This window comes from Triticum urartu, chromosome 7A, assembly GCF_056163025.1.
Source record: "Triticum urartu cultivar PI428250 chromosome 7A, HENAU_Tu73, whole genome shotgun sequence".
In the NCBI taxonomy this organism is placed as follows: Eukaryota; Viridiplantae; Streptophyta; class Magnoliopsida; order Poales; family Poaceae; genus Triticum; species Triticum urartu.
In genome coordinates, this window is record NC_141879.1 from 509150964 (window position 1) to 509163678 (window position 12715).

A 12715-nucleotide genomic window follows, 5' to 3' on the forward strand; every position below is an offset into this window, starting at 1 on the left:
TGAACTTTTTTCTTGAATCTTTTGGATTTGAACATTCATACCACAATTAAGAAGAATTACATTGAAATTATGCCAAGTAGCACTCCGCATCAAAAATTCTGTTTTTATCATTTACCTACTCGGGGATGCTGATACGTCTCCAATGTATCTATAATTTTTGATTGCTCCATGCTATATTATCAACTGTTTTGGATGTTTATGGGCTTTATTATACACTTTTATATCATTTTTTGGGACTAACCTATTAACCCAGAGCCTAGTGCCAATTTCTGTTTTTACCTTGTTTTAGGATATCGCAGAAAAGGAAAACCAAACGGAGTCCAATTGACCTGAAACTTCACGGAACTTATTTTTGGATCAGATGAAGCCCGGGAGATTTGGAGTCCACGTAAGGGAAGCTTCAAGGAGGCCACGAGGTAGGGGGCGCGCCCACCCCCTGGGCATGCCCTCCACCCTCGTGGCCCCCTGACGTATTTCTTCCGCCTATATATCTCCATATACCCTAAAACATCCGGGAGAACAATAGATCGGGAGTTCCGCCGCCAGAAGCCTCCGTAGCCTCCGAAAACCAATCAAGACCCATTCCAGCACCCTGCCGGAGGGGGCAATCCCTCTCCGGTGGCTATCTTCATCATCCCGGTGCTCTCCATGACGAGGAGGGAGTAGTTCTCCCTCGAGGCTGAGGGTATGTACCAGTAGCTATGTGTTTGATCTCTCTCTCTCGTGTTCTTGAGGTGATACGATCTTGATGTATCGCGAGCTTTGCTATTATATTTGGATCCTATGATGTTTTCTCCCCTCTCTACTCTCTTGTAATGAATTGAGTTTCCCCTTTGAAGTTATCTTATTGGATTGAGTCTTTATAGATTTGAGAACACTTGATGTATGTCTTGCCATGCGTATCTGTGGTGACAATGGGATACCACGTGATTCACTTGATGTATGTTTTGGTGATCAACTTGCGGGTTTCGCCCATGAACCCATGCATAGGGGTTGGCACACGTTTTCATCCTGATTCTCCGGTAGGAACTTTGGGGCACTCTTTGAGGTCCTATGTGTTGGTTGAATAGATGAATCTGAGATTGTGTGATGCATATCGTATAATCATACCCACGGATACTTGAGGTGACATTGGAGTATCTAGGTGACATTAGGGTCTTGATTGATTTGTGTCTTAAGGTGTTATTCTAGTATGAACTCTAGGGCTGTTTGTGACACTTATAGGAATAGCCCAACTGATTGATTGGAAAGAATAACTTTGAGGTCGTTTCGTACCCTACCATAATCTCTTCGTTTGTTCTCCGCTATTAGTGATTTTTGAGTGACTCTTTGTTGCATGTCGAGGGATAGTTATGTGATCCAATTATGTTATTATTGTTGAGGTAACTCGCACTAGCGAAAGTATGAACCCTAGGCCTTGTTTCAACACATTGCAATACCGTTTACGCTCACTTTTATCATTAGTTACCTTGCTGTTTTTATAATTTCAGATTACAAATACTATTATCTACTATCCATATACCACTTGTATCACCATCTCTTCGCCGAACTAGTGCACCTATACAATTTACCATTGTATTGGGTGTGTTGGGGACACAAGAGACTCTTTGTTATTTGGTTGCAGGGTTGCTTGAGAGAGACCATCTTCATCCTACGCCTCCTACGGATTGATAAACCTTAGGTCATCCACTTGAGGGAAATTTGCTACTGTCCTACAAACCTCTGCACTTGGAGGCCCAAGAACGTCTACAAGAGGAAGGTTGTGTAGTAGACAGCAGTTAGCCTTTAGCAGATTCTTGCTCAGTTATAGGTAAAATGTGCATCACCTGGAAATATTCAAGGCTTGTGGTGGCTTTGAAATGCATTTGCTTATCAAAACTAGGAGCTCCCTGGATATCATCCATCTCTTTCAAAAGCTTATGAACACCATTGAAATCCTGTTTGATTTTTATAGTAGCTCTTTCAAATGCTTCATCTTGTACGTGGAAGACCACATGTTATTTTTGAAACGACAATGATTGTTTCATAATTAAGTTAACATGCATGCGTATGTCAAAATCTTCATCAAGGTTCTTCATGGGGGGCTCCATGTCATCATTTTTTATTCCCTGCTTACAATTGTGCTTAGCAGCGACCTCCGTGACATCCTTTTGTTTCCCCTGGTCAAAAGCCTGCTCAGCATTCTCAACAGAGGCCTCCATTGGGTGTGAAGGTGCCCCGAGGTCAGATAGATGTATGCCCTCCACTCCTGGAAATATGCCATCGCGTTTTTTCTTTTAAAAAATACATGTTAGTCTGGGGTGTTTTCATAGTAAACTAATTTAGAAAAAAAACTTGTACACATAAATTTCCAATTATATATACTAATATCATAATTCTAGGCTTACGTTCAATTCTTTGATTAGGTCCTTCGTGAGCTTGCCATTTGTACGGGTACGCCTAAGGCACTCATCCATTTTATTTTCAAGGGTGCATATCCTATCGACTTGTTCTGCACCGGCCTCCCGCACGAGGGAGGCAACTTCTTGCAAACCAGTCAATACACGTCCGACAAGTACCTTAATCTGAGACTTTGAAACAGTTAGAATCATATAACTTCATACTAGTTGGAATGTTACAATATATATTTGTGCCTGATGTAACTCATTTACTTGAGCGCCAGTCTTTGGTTTGGCCAGCGTACCATCTCGTGCTAGAATGAAAGGCCTCATCAGGTCCTCAACATACTGTAGTTTAGTGTCGTTAGTATGATTTAGAAAATATATATGTTACATAATCCAGGAATTGTGCTGACATTTTACCTCTCCAACTCCTAGATAATTATTCTGGATTACATTGTCAACCTTTTTGCCCTCTCCTCGCTCCAGTTCTGGAACAGCGGCCTTAACCTTGATTCATATGAGATGCTAGAGTCCAATTAGTGAACTTTGAACTTCTCGTAGTACCATGTCTGCATGACAACAAAAGCAGTTTACAAACGTTATCGTACATTTGTAATGTATGTTAGGTAACTGATAATTGTACTACTACGAATTACCTGCAGTAGTGGTAGATTCCCCTCCAGAATTGCCTCACCATTTACAAAATTCTTCACGCTATCTATAAAATAGTCAAGCGTTAGCTGTCCAAGATTTGTCCCCTTTATCGTCTCAACGTTTCCAACAATCCCAATATATTTTTTATCCACATACTCCTCTTTTGTTCGGCATACATATTTGCCTATGGTGTACAAGACAAATGGCCTGACAAAATTTGATGTGTTGTCGCCTTTTATCTTGTCTAGCAACCCTTTGAAAGTTATTTTGGTGTCATTACGGTCTTTCAGTTTTTCCCACAACTCCATATTATCATCAAGATTTGAAGGGACGTGCTTCTTCCCATGGCAGGGCATGCCTGTTATATGCGCTACATCTTCTAGTGTGATCCTACATGGTCTCTCATTGATGATAAAGGCATCCTGCTCTGCATCATATGAATTAGCGATAGCCAGGCACAGTACACGTCTAATTTTGATGCTTGGTGTCTTGAGAAGTCCACCCAGTCCTATCAACTGGATGTACATCCTTTGCTGCGTGTTTAATCCATTTATGAACTCCTCATATGGCGGCAAAGAAGCATCCCGGGTTCAATGGATGTGCAAGTGTGAATAGATTCAGCATGGTATACAATTTAAACACTCATACAAACGAATACAACTTATATATACCAACATAAAAATTGTGCTCTATGCTACTTCATGAGGTACAAGCATGCTGAGTTTCATGAATGTGCAAATACTATCATTAGATTCAGCTTGGTAACGTTTGAATGGTCATATAAGGTAATCTGCATTGCAAGGCACTTATCTGAAATAAAATAATGATTGGAAAATAAAAAACTATCCAACCGTGCTCTCCTCAACTCTAGGCGCTGATCATGGTCAGTAGTATGGAATTAAAACATGGGCCATCGATGCCTTCCATAACTCGCGCAGAAGGAAAAAAAGAAGGCAATCGCCCGCTGCACCAATTGGCATCGACAAGACCAGACGCTAAGATTTAGCCTAGAATTAATCAATGAACTGCCAATCTGGTAGGAAACAAATCCTAGGGCCCTCCCCTAACGTCCCAACTTAATTTGTTTAAAAACATGCTAAGTTACATGAATATGCAAACAACGAGTGGGGTTGCAGCAAGAGATCATGGGAGGAAGATCGTGGCACGAAAAATAGCAGCGGCTGCAGCAGGAGATCGTGGGGAGTTACCAGAGGATTCATGTTTGGCTCCTTCATTCGGTCTTGCTGGATTCTTGGGTTGCTCCGTCCTTCGGTCTTGCTGGTTTGGGTGGCGCAGAAGGATGAACTATGATCTATGAGGTTTCAAAGGATCCCTATTTATAGGGATCGTAACAACACGGGCATATATCTACGTATAGATTTCTTCCATTGGAGGAAATCAAGGGAGGGGACCCACCTGGTTGAATATTGGGGGGGGGGGGGCGTGGAGAGTTTAGCAAAGGTAAGTTATGGTTTTAAAAAACCAAGGTAAGTTGCGTAACAACACGTAGGTCTCCTGAGAATCACGATCATCAGAAAGATATAGTTCCCGTTTCTTTGAAAATCAGCCAAAAGAACTGGACCGCTTTTATTATTGGTTATAAGTAGTTCACTGGACCTCTTTTAGGATGAAATCTGGTTCTAAAGTCAACTAGGATTGAGTCTTCACACATGAAGTATTTTACTCTCTTGTGAAGCTATTTTATTGCCCATCCGATCTTGCATGCTCATGCTCATACCTTTTTTCCTCGTATACGTGAGACCAAATTTTGTTAATAATACTGAATCATGTCTGGTGCTGCTCAAGATGGCACGACACCATGGTTTTCATTTAGGTGAGATTTCGATGAAATAACTGAACTTCATTCATTTCAGTACTAACTACAATATTTGCCTTTCAGCCAAAATATTTCAGCCCCACTGAATTTCGGCCAAAATATTTCAGCACTCACTGAAATTTTTCTGAAACTTCTAACTAGCGATGTTAAAAAAATTCTAAAACTTCTAACTAGCGATGTAATTGTTCTGAATCTTGTCCAGACTCCGACGAAACTTAAATATAAATTTAAGAATTCAGTTAACCTTCCTAAGCTTCAAAAGTTTTGGTTGTGAAAAGTAAATATATGTTTTAGCGTCTGCCATGCAGACCAAATTTATTTCAAGAATAGTATTTTGGAACCAGTACTGTGAAATATTACAACTTGATTAATCCACACTGGACTAAGAACATGGCTACGAAACCTTCTTCGGGACTAAAACCAAAACACACCCTACTCTACCACTTCATAACCAAGTGTACACTCCAGATCTAAGTATCAACCACTGCTGGACTAACTGCTTGCATCTTCGTGATCTTTAATCGCAGCTGCATCCGATAGGCTAGCATTGTACGTCTTCAGCCTTTTCATGGACTTCAATTTGTTGTAGGGCGAATTAAGAAGGACAACAAGCAGCTCTCTTCTATAATTGTCAATGTATGCCTGCATGGGAGGATATGTTAGTATCGTTCCATATGTTTACAAAATTGACAGAATTTTAGGTGTTACTCTACGTACTTGGTCATAACGCAGCGTAAGATCTTCTCCCGTAAAGAATTTGATGTTCTTCAACATGTAGAGTGCACAAGAAGAACTACAACAATTAATTCTGTTAGCAGAATTTTACGTATTAACAATGAAAAACATAATTAGAAGCTAATACTGTTGACCGACTTGTCATCTTGTCTTGGCACAGGAACATGCTTTACTGTCCATTGGGTCACGTTAATGTCTTGCCATACATGGCTTTGTGGTCCATTGATTCGCAGCGATGCTCTCAGATGTGCTTCCACCCCACATATCTGCCAAAGTCCATGGTATGAGAAGTTGCTCACGGTTCATGGTTAGGTATGATGCTAAATCCTGTGTTATATTGAAAGACGTTTAAAATCTCACCACGTGAACCACTTGTGTGCGTACTACGTAGCTGAAAAGTGAATCAAGAATCTGAATCTCCCTCCTTCTGGGGTTTACGACCACAAGGAACCAGTGGGTGTTCGCCATGTTTGTAGGTAGAAAAACCTGGACAGCAAAGATGATTACATCAACATGCATAATAATTAGAAAAATAAATGTGTTTATGTCATGGTTAGATGGTACCAGATCATGTCTGAGGTAGTTGTCTCCTTTTGTTGTTCCATGACTGCCCACCAAAGCGGCCTCGTGGCAGTTCTCTACCTTACCATCTCTTTCAAGCATAGCGACGCCAGCCACCCTCTCAATGTAAACTAGTTACCCGTCCCTTATGTCCTTAGGATGATCATGACACATGATTTGAATCACAGCATCAACCAACTAAAACAAAAATCAAGTTAATTGTACCGTGCAAAAGAAAACTGATAAAATAATTTGGCAAATATCTTACTTCGTCACCCAACCATTTGTCATCTTTGCCTCCATCTGTCATGGTGAGGCATTGCAAATGCTTCTGTAGCAGAACAATGTCATCAATTACCACCAACTGTTTATCAAGATCTGAGGTGTTGACAATTTCGGGCACGTAAATCTGTCGAAACTTGTCAAGGTCGGTCTCCAGCCCCGAAGCACCTATGTCTGTATCTTTTAAATTTCTTGCACGATTTTTCCTCTTTGTATTCTTTGTGTCCTTGGAATCGTTGGTAGACTCCGATGGAGTCCTGTTTTTCTTTCTCTTCTTATCACTATCGTACAGAACATAATCTTCATTGCACAATAATGAAGATGCCACTCTTTTACGGATACTCGCACGAGTTGGTAGCATGGAATCAACCACACTGTCTTGTCGCTGCTTTGCTAAAGAATCATCATAGTTGTCCTCATCAACTGGGAAGACATGGGGCTCTTCCGGCTCCCTTATTCCCTTAGCCTTGGCAGACCGGTGATTGCTTTTGGTACCTGCCTCTCCCCCCACCTCAATACTGACATCTTCATCATCTTGATCTCTTCTTTCTTCAGCCTTTTGCACATTCTCATTGTGCCTCAAATTCAGAGGATCCTGTTATTCGAAATAAAGCACTTTTTAGCTAGCTTGCAATCTATGCAAAATAAAAAAACAAAAATAGTTAATTGTAAAATGTGCATCACCAAGAAAGCTTCAAGGCTTGTGGTGTATTTGGAATGCTTTCGTGAATCCAAACTCGGAGCACCCTGCGAAGCATCCAACTCTTTATAAAGCTGTGAAATATTCTTGAGACTCTCCTTGCAAGCTGCAGCAACAACTCTGTCTTCTTCATCCTGAACATGGAAGATCATATGTTAGCTATGAATCTGCATTAACTTAAAACAAAATCAGTTAGATGTGAAATGTGTATCACCATGAATGCTTCAAGGCTTGCGGTGGTTTTTGAATGCTTTTGCGATTGCAAACTAGGAGCAGGCTGCAAATCTTCAGCCACGTTCTTCATGGGGGGATCCATGTTATCTTTTTGTATTCCCTTAATAGAAATGCCTTTGGCAATGACCTTCGTGTCATCTTTTTGTTTTTGCTGGTGACTAGTATTCTCTCATGGGACCTCCATTGGGTCCGCAAGTACTCCTAGGTCAGATAGCTGTATGTCCTCTACTCCTGGGCGATCAGAATCAAATATTCCATAGCGGCGGCTCTTTTAAAAAAATGTGTTAGTGTGGAGAGTATTGATAGTAAAACTATTTATAGAAACTCATAATGGTATACTTACATTGAATTATGTGATGAGGTCGCCCGTGCGTCTGTCGTTCGCAAGTGGACGCCTAAGGCACTCGTCCATTTTTTTTCAAGGGTGCACATCCTATCAAATTGTTGTGCACTGGCCTCCTGCACAATGGAGGCAACTTCTTTCAAATCAGCCAATACACGGCCCATGAGTGCCTTATCGTGCAAATTACAAGCAGTTAGAAGCATATGACTTCGATTGTACTTGCAAAGTTACAATATATATTTCTGCCTGATGTTCATCATTTACCTGACCGTTAGTCTTTGGTTTGATCGGCGTCCCAACTAGTGGAGGATTGAAAGGCCGCAACAGGTCATCGACATACTGCATGTTAGTGTCGTTAGTATCATTCAAAACATATGGTAGATAATCCAGTCACATAGTACTAACACTTTACCTCTCCAACCCCTATATAATTTTTGTTGATTATGTTGTCAACCTTCTGTGCCTTCTCGTCACTCCAGTTTTGGATCAACGTCCTTAACCTTGATGCATACGAGATGGTAGAGTCCAATTGGTGCACCCTCCACTTCTCGTAGTACCACGTCTGCATTACAACAAAAACATTTTAGAAAATTTTCCATAAAATTAAATGTATGGTATGTTAATAATGAGTGTATTACTTGCAGCAGTGGTAGGTTGCCCTCCAGATTTGCTTCACCATTTACAAATTTCCTGACGCTAGCCATAAGATGGTCAAGTGTAAGCTGTCCAAAATTGGTGCTCTTTATTGTCTCAATGTTTCTAGCAATCCCAAGGTATCTGTTGTCCACATACTGCTGTGTTGTCGGGCATACATATTTGCCTATGGTGTACAAGACAAATGGCCTGACAAAATTAGGTGTGCTGTCGCCTTTCATCTTGGCAAGAAATCCTTTCAAAGTTACTTTTGTGTCATTGGGGTCTTTCAGTTCCTTCCACAACTCCAAAGTATCATTGTGATTTGAAGAGACATGATTCTTCCCCATGCAGGGCAGGCCTGTTATATGCTCCACATCTTTTAGTGTGATCCTACATGATCTCCCATTAATTATAAAGGCATCCTGCTCTGCATCATATGAATAAGCGATGGCCTGGCATAGTAGATGTCTCATTCTCATGCCAGGAGTCTTGAGAAGTTCACCCAGTCCAATCAACTTGATGTACGTCAGTTGTTGTGCGTTTAATTCTTTTATGAACTTCTCGTATTGCAGCAATGAAGCAACATGAGTTCCCTGAATGTACAAATAGTGTGATTAGATTCTGTATGGTATTCATTTAAACACACATAGAACCGACTAGATCTAATCTATGCCAATATCAAAATTATGATCTACAGTACTGCATGAAATCATAGAGCTTCTAGGCCATATAATGAACACCAGACATAGAAAAACAAGCTATCTCTGTCGGCAAATTTGCTGATAATAGTATAGATTTTTAGTAGAAAGAGCAGACTTTGGTCTATGTACACTACTAAAGTTTCAGGCGTCACGCTTACGAAAATAATTTCATACATGATCAGAAGATCAATAGTTTATAGATAATCTCAAAAAAAGAATGTAGCAGTTCCATTGCAAGCATTCAAGAGCACATACTCCTTAGTTCCCATCAGATTCATAAAGATCAATTTGTAAAGACCATGCAAAATTAAGGGCAATCACCAACAGTTTCAATGGCAATCACCAACAGTTTCAATGACTAGAGACTAAGAACTCATTTAGAAATCCTATGCCAAAAAATTAGCAATTTCCAAATTTTAAGGCATATAAACAGAGAAGATAACCTTATGTCCAGTAAACATGACCATAGTAGTGACCCGAGAAACCAAAAACACAACTAGGCATCATCAAGCAGCCTAAAAATGTTGACATGGACCGAAACATGTGAGCCTACTGTCCATCTTTCTCTTTAGTTTTCTCCTTTCTTTCTCGTCAACCTAAAATTTAATATAGTACATACATTTGATGTTCTCAATGCCAAATAAGTGAGATGTCTCATAATTCTGCATGTTTTTACTAAATCATGTACATTGTGACCATTGAAACACGCATAACTGACAAATTGGACCAGTTACCACAGATTCATAGTGAACAAATTAACTACATACACTAGTCTTGAATTTATAGACGTTTAGTGTAAAACAGGCCAATCAACAAAAAGAGAAAACAACTTACGTACAAAACTACTTTGTATTCTATCTACTGCGTATTTGATCAGGCATTTAGGAGTACTATGATTATTTTGTTGATTCGGTTGCTGGTTTAAACAAAGTTAAATTACTAGTCCTTCCTTTCCATATCGTTACACGTAGAACTTTCCAGCACGAAAATTAGCGCAAGTTTCATTACAGAGAGAGGCATTCATGACTAAAACCTAAGAGAGGAAGGCATCCACGATATCCCTTAAGTTTTGCTAAAGCACATCTAGATGTGCTCTAAGTATTGCACATCTAAGTCCTATGTCATTGATTTTACGCTAAGATTCGTGCAAGCCTTTTTTGTCCTTTTTTCTTTTCTTTCTAGACACACCCATCTCCCTTCGGTGAAATAGGGATAGTTCATTATGGCTGTAACTAAATGAGATCAAAAGGAAGTGCGCCATAAATAATGGGATTGCATGCAGACTTGGGAAGGAGGGAGTATACAGAATATAAGGATCTCGATCGTTACCGGAGGATTCTCTCGATGGCGACCGACTCCATTGTCGTTCTCTTTCATCTTTTGCTTCACCGGCTTCTCTGACGTGCCCATCTCTTTCGTCGGCTTCTCTGACGTGCCCTTCTCTTTCATCTCAGGATTCGCTGACGCAGGCTTCGAAGATGACGGCTCCGTCGGCTTCACCGACCTGGGAGCTACTTTGGGCGGCGTGGGGTGGTAATTCAGTGTAGTCATGGAAGGCTAGGTATGGGAGGTGTGGGGTGGGAGGCATGGGGTGGAGTATACGATCTATGCCATGAAAAGCTTTGTATTTATAGGGGATTCTCTAACAACCGATCACAAGGAAATATTGGGAATTTGGGATCTCACGAAGAGGTAGTTTTAGATCACGTAATGTTTATTTATAGGGGATTCTCTAACAACCGACCACAAGGAAATATTGGGAATTTGAGATCTCACGAAGAGGTAGTTTTAGATCACGTAATGTTTTTTTAGCTATTTTTTTATTTTGAGAATTTTTTAGCAAGTTTAGATCAGTAATCTCAACCGTGAAGCGTTTGTGCTTGTTGTGCTTTCTTATACGGGCCTATTATAATGGGATGGTCCCATTTTAAATGTGAACATGAGAAAGGAAGCGGGGACTCCAACAGGCGGGACGAGCCCCATCCCAATTATTTAGGGCGGGCATGCGTGAGGGCGCTTCGTCCTCACTGCCACGACTCTCCAAAAATGGTTCCTCTACCTCTGTGTCCTCTCGATTCGCTCTTCCTCTGTGTCGCCCACTCTCCTAACAATCTGGCTTCTAGAACGGTGAGTTCTCCTTCCTGTCAATTTTGTTAGTAGTTCTCCGGTAGAAGCACATACGATGGCCTTCTTCTTGTCAATTTCTTGTTCTCCTGCTTCTTTATTTTGTGCGCACAGATTCATCTGCCTACAACATGTAGTCTGTTGCCTTATGAGAATTTTGCACATAGATTCATCTGCATGCAACATCCAGTCTGTTGTCTTGTCAATTTCTTATTTTCCCCTGCTTCTTTAGTTTGTACACATAGTTTCATCTGCATGGGTGATGAACAATTCATAGATACATGTTTATTCTTGATTGTTGATGCAGTTGTTTAGATAAATATTTCAAGAGCGTAAATTTTGATTGTTAATTCGCATATACTCCCTCTGCAAGGAAATATAACAACTTTTGGTTCACTACTTTAGTGATTTCTTTACAGAGGGAGTACTTGTTTAGTTTAAATTGTTCATGCACTTGTTTACATAAACTTCCAATAGCACCATAATTACTATACTATCTGCCGTCATATTCATCTCGACTTATTGTTATCATGTTATTGTCATGCTTCATGTCTTATACTGGTTTCATCAATTAAAGTCCTTCGGCATGGCGTTCGTGGAAGATTATGCTGTCAGGGCAGATGGAAATACCGAAATTTTTGTGAAGTACAAGAACAAGGCTAGTTGTGTTCAGTACAACATTCGCAGATTCAAATACTGCATGTAGAACGACGACCAGAAGATAGTTGCACTGGCTGTGGAGTACACCTAGACTCGTGGCCCGACACAGATGGCTGCCGTGGTCCAGTTATGCGTTGGCATCTACATCCTCGTGTACCACATAAGCGTTGCTGATGAGCACTGCAGCCTGCTTGCCGCCTTCCTGGTCGACGAGGAGTACACCTTTGTTGGGGTGGACATCAACAATGAAGAGAAAAAACTCAAGCGTATTGGTCTGGTGGTACAGAACTTTGTGGATATTCAAAATATGTGGAGAGTGCCTGATCCAGTGACGATTAAGTCAAAGTATGGCTTGGCTGACTACGCTGGTTCCATCATCCACCACAGCTACAACAAGATGAAGGATGCTATCACAGAAGATGACCACCATATATGGGCAGAAGCACCCTTGCCCTTGAAGAACATCTACTATGCTTCCAGGGACGTGTATGCCACCTACGATGTATACAGGCACTTGGTGAACTTCCAGAAGGGGTTCGAGAGTCAGTGCCAGCATCTCGCCAAACCATCTAGGCGGTCAAGGAAGTCCGGAAGCAAGAATGAATCAACCTAAAATGTTTCTTCTATTTATCTAGCTAATAGTATGTAAACTTTATTATACTGCTAGTAAGTCGTAAGTTCAAATTTCCTGCAAGTTGAATCATCCTTTATCCTAATTGTCTTGCCTAATTTGATCCACGTTCACAAGATATTATAATGAATGAATAATCAAGACGTTTATTTTGTTTTGGTTTCGCTAGCTATGATACAGAATGCGATAGCCATTTTTACCAAAAGATTATTTCAAATTTATAATGAATACTGTTC

The 12715-nt window shown here is 40.6% G+C and overlaps 1 protein-coding gene across 1 annotated transcript; it reads left to right on the top strand.

The window, feature by feature from the left end:
• Positions 1-11957: 11957 nt before the first annotated feature.
• Positions 11958-12461, top strand: LOC147960185 (uncharacterized). Its single transcript, XM_087533199.1, has one exon. It carries the CDS (start codon positions 11958-11960, stop codon positions 12459-12461), a length of 504 nt encoding a protein of 167 aa, XP_087389325.1.
• The last annotated feature ends 254 nt before the right edge of the window (positions 12462-12715 follow it).

What these genes read in the sequence shown, in the direction of transcription:
- LOC147960185 (XM_087533199.1), top strand. Translation starts at nt 11,958, where the DNA reads ATGGCTGCCGTGGTCCAGTTATGCGTTGGCATCTACATCCTCGTGTAC.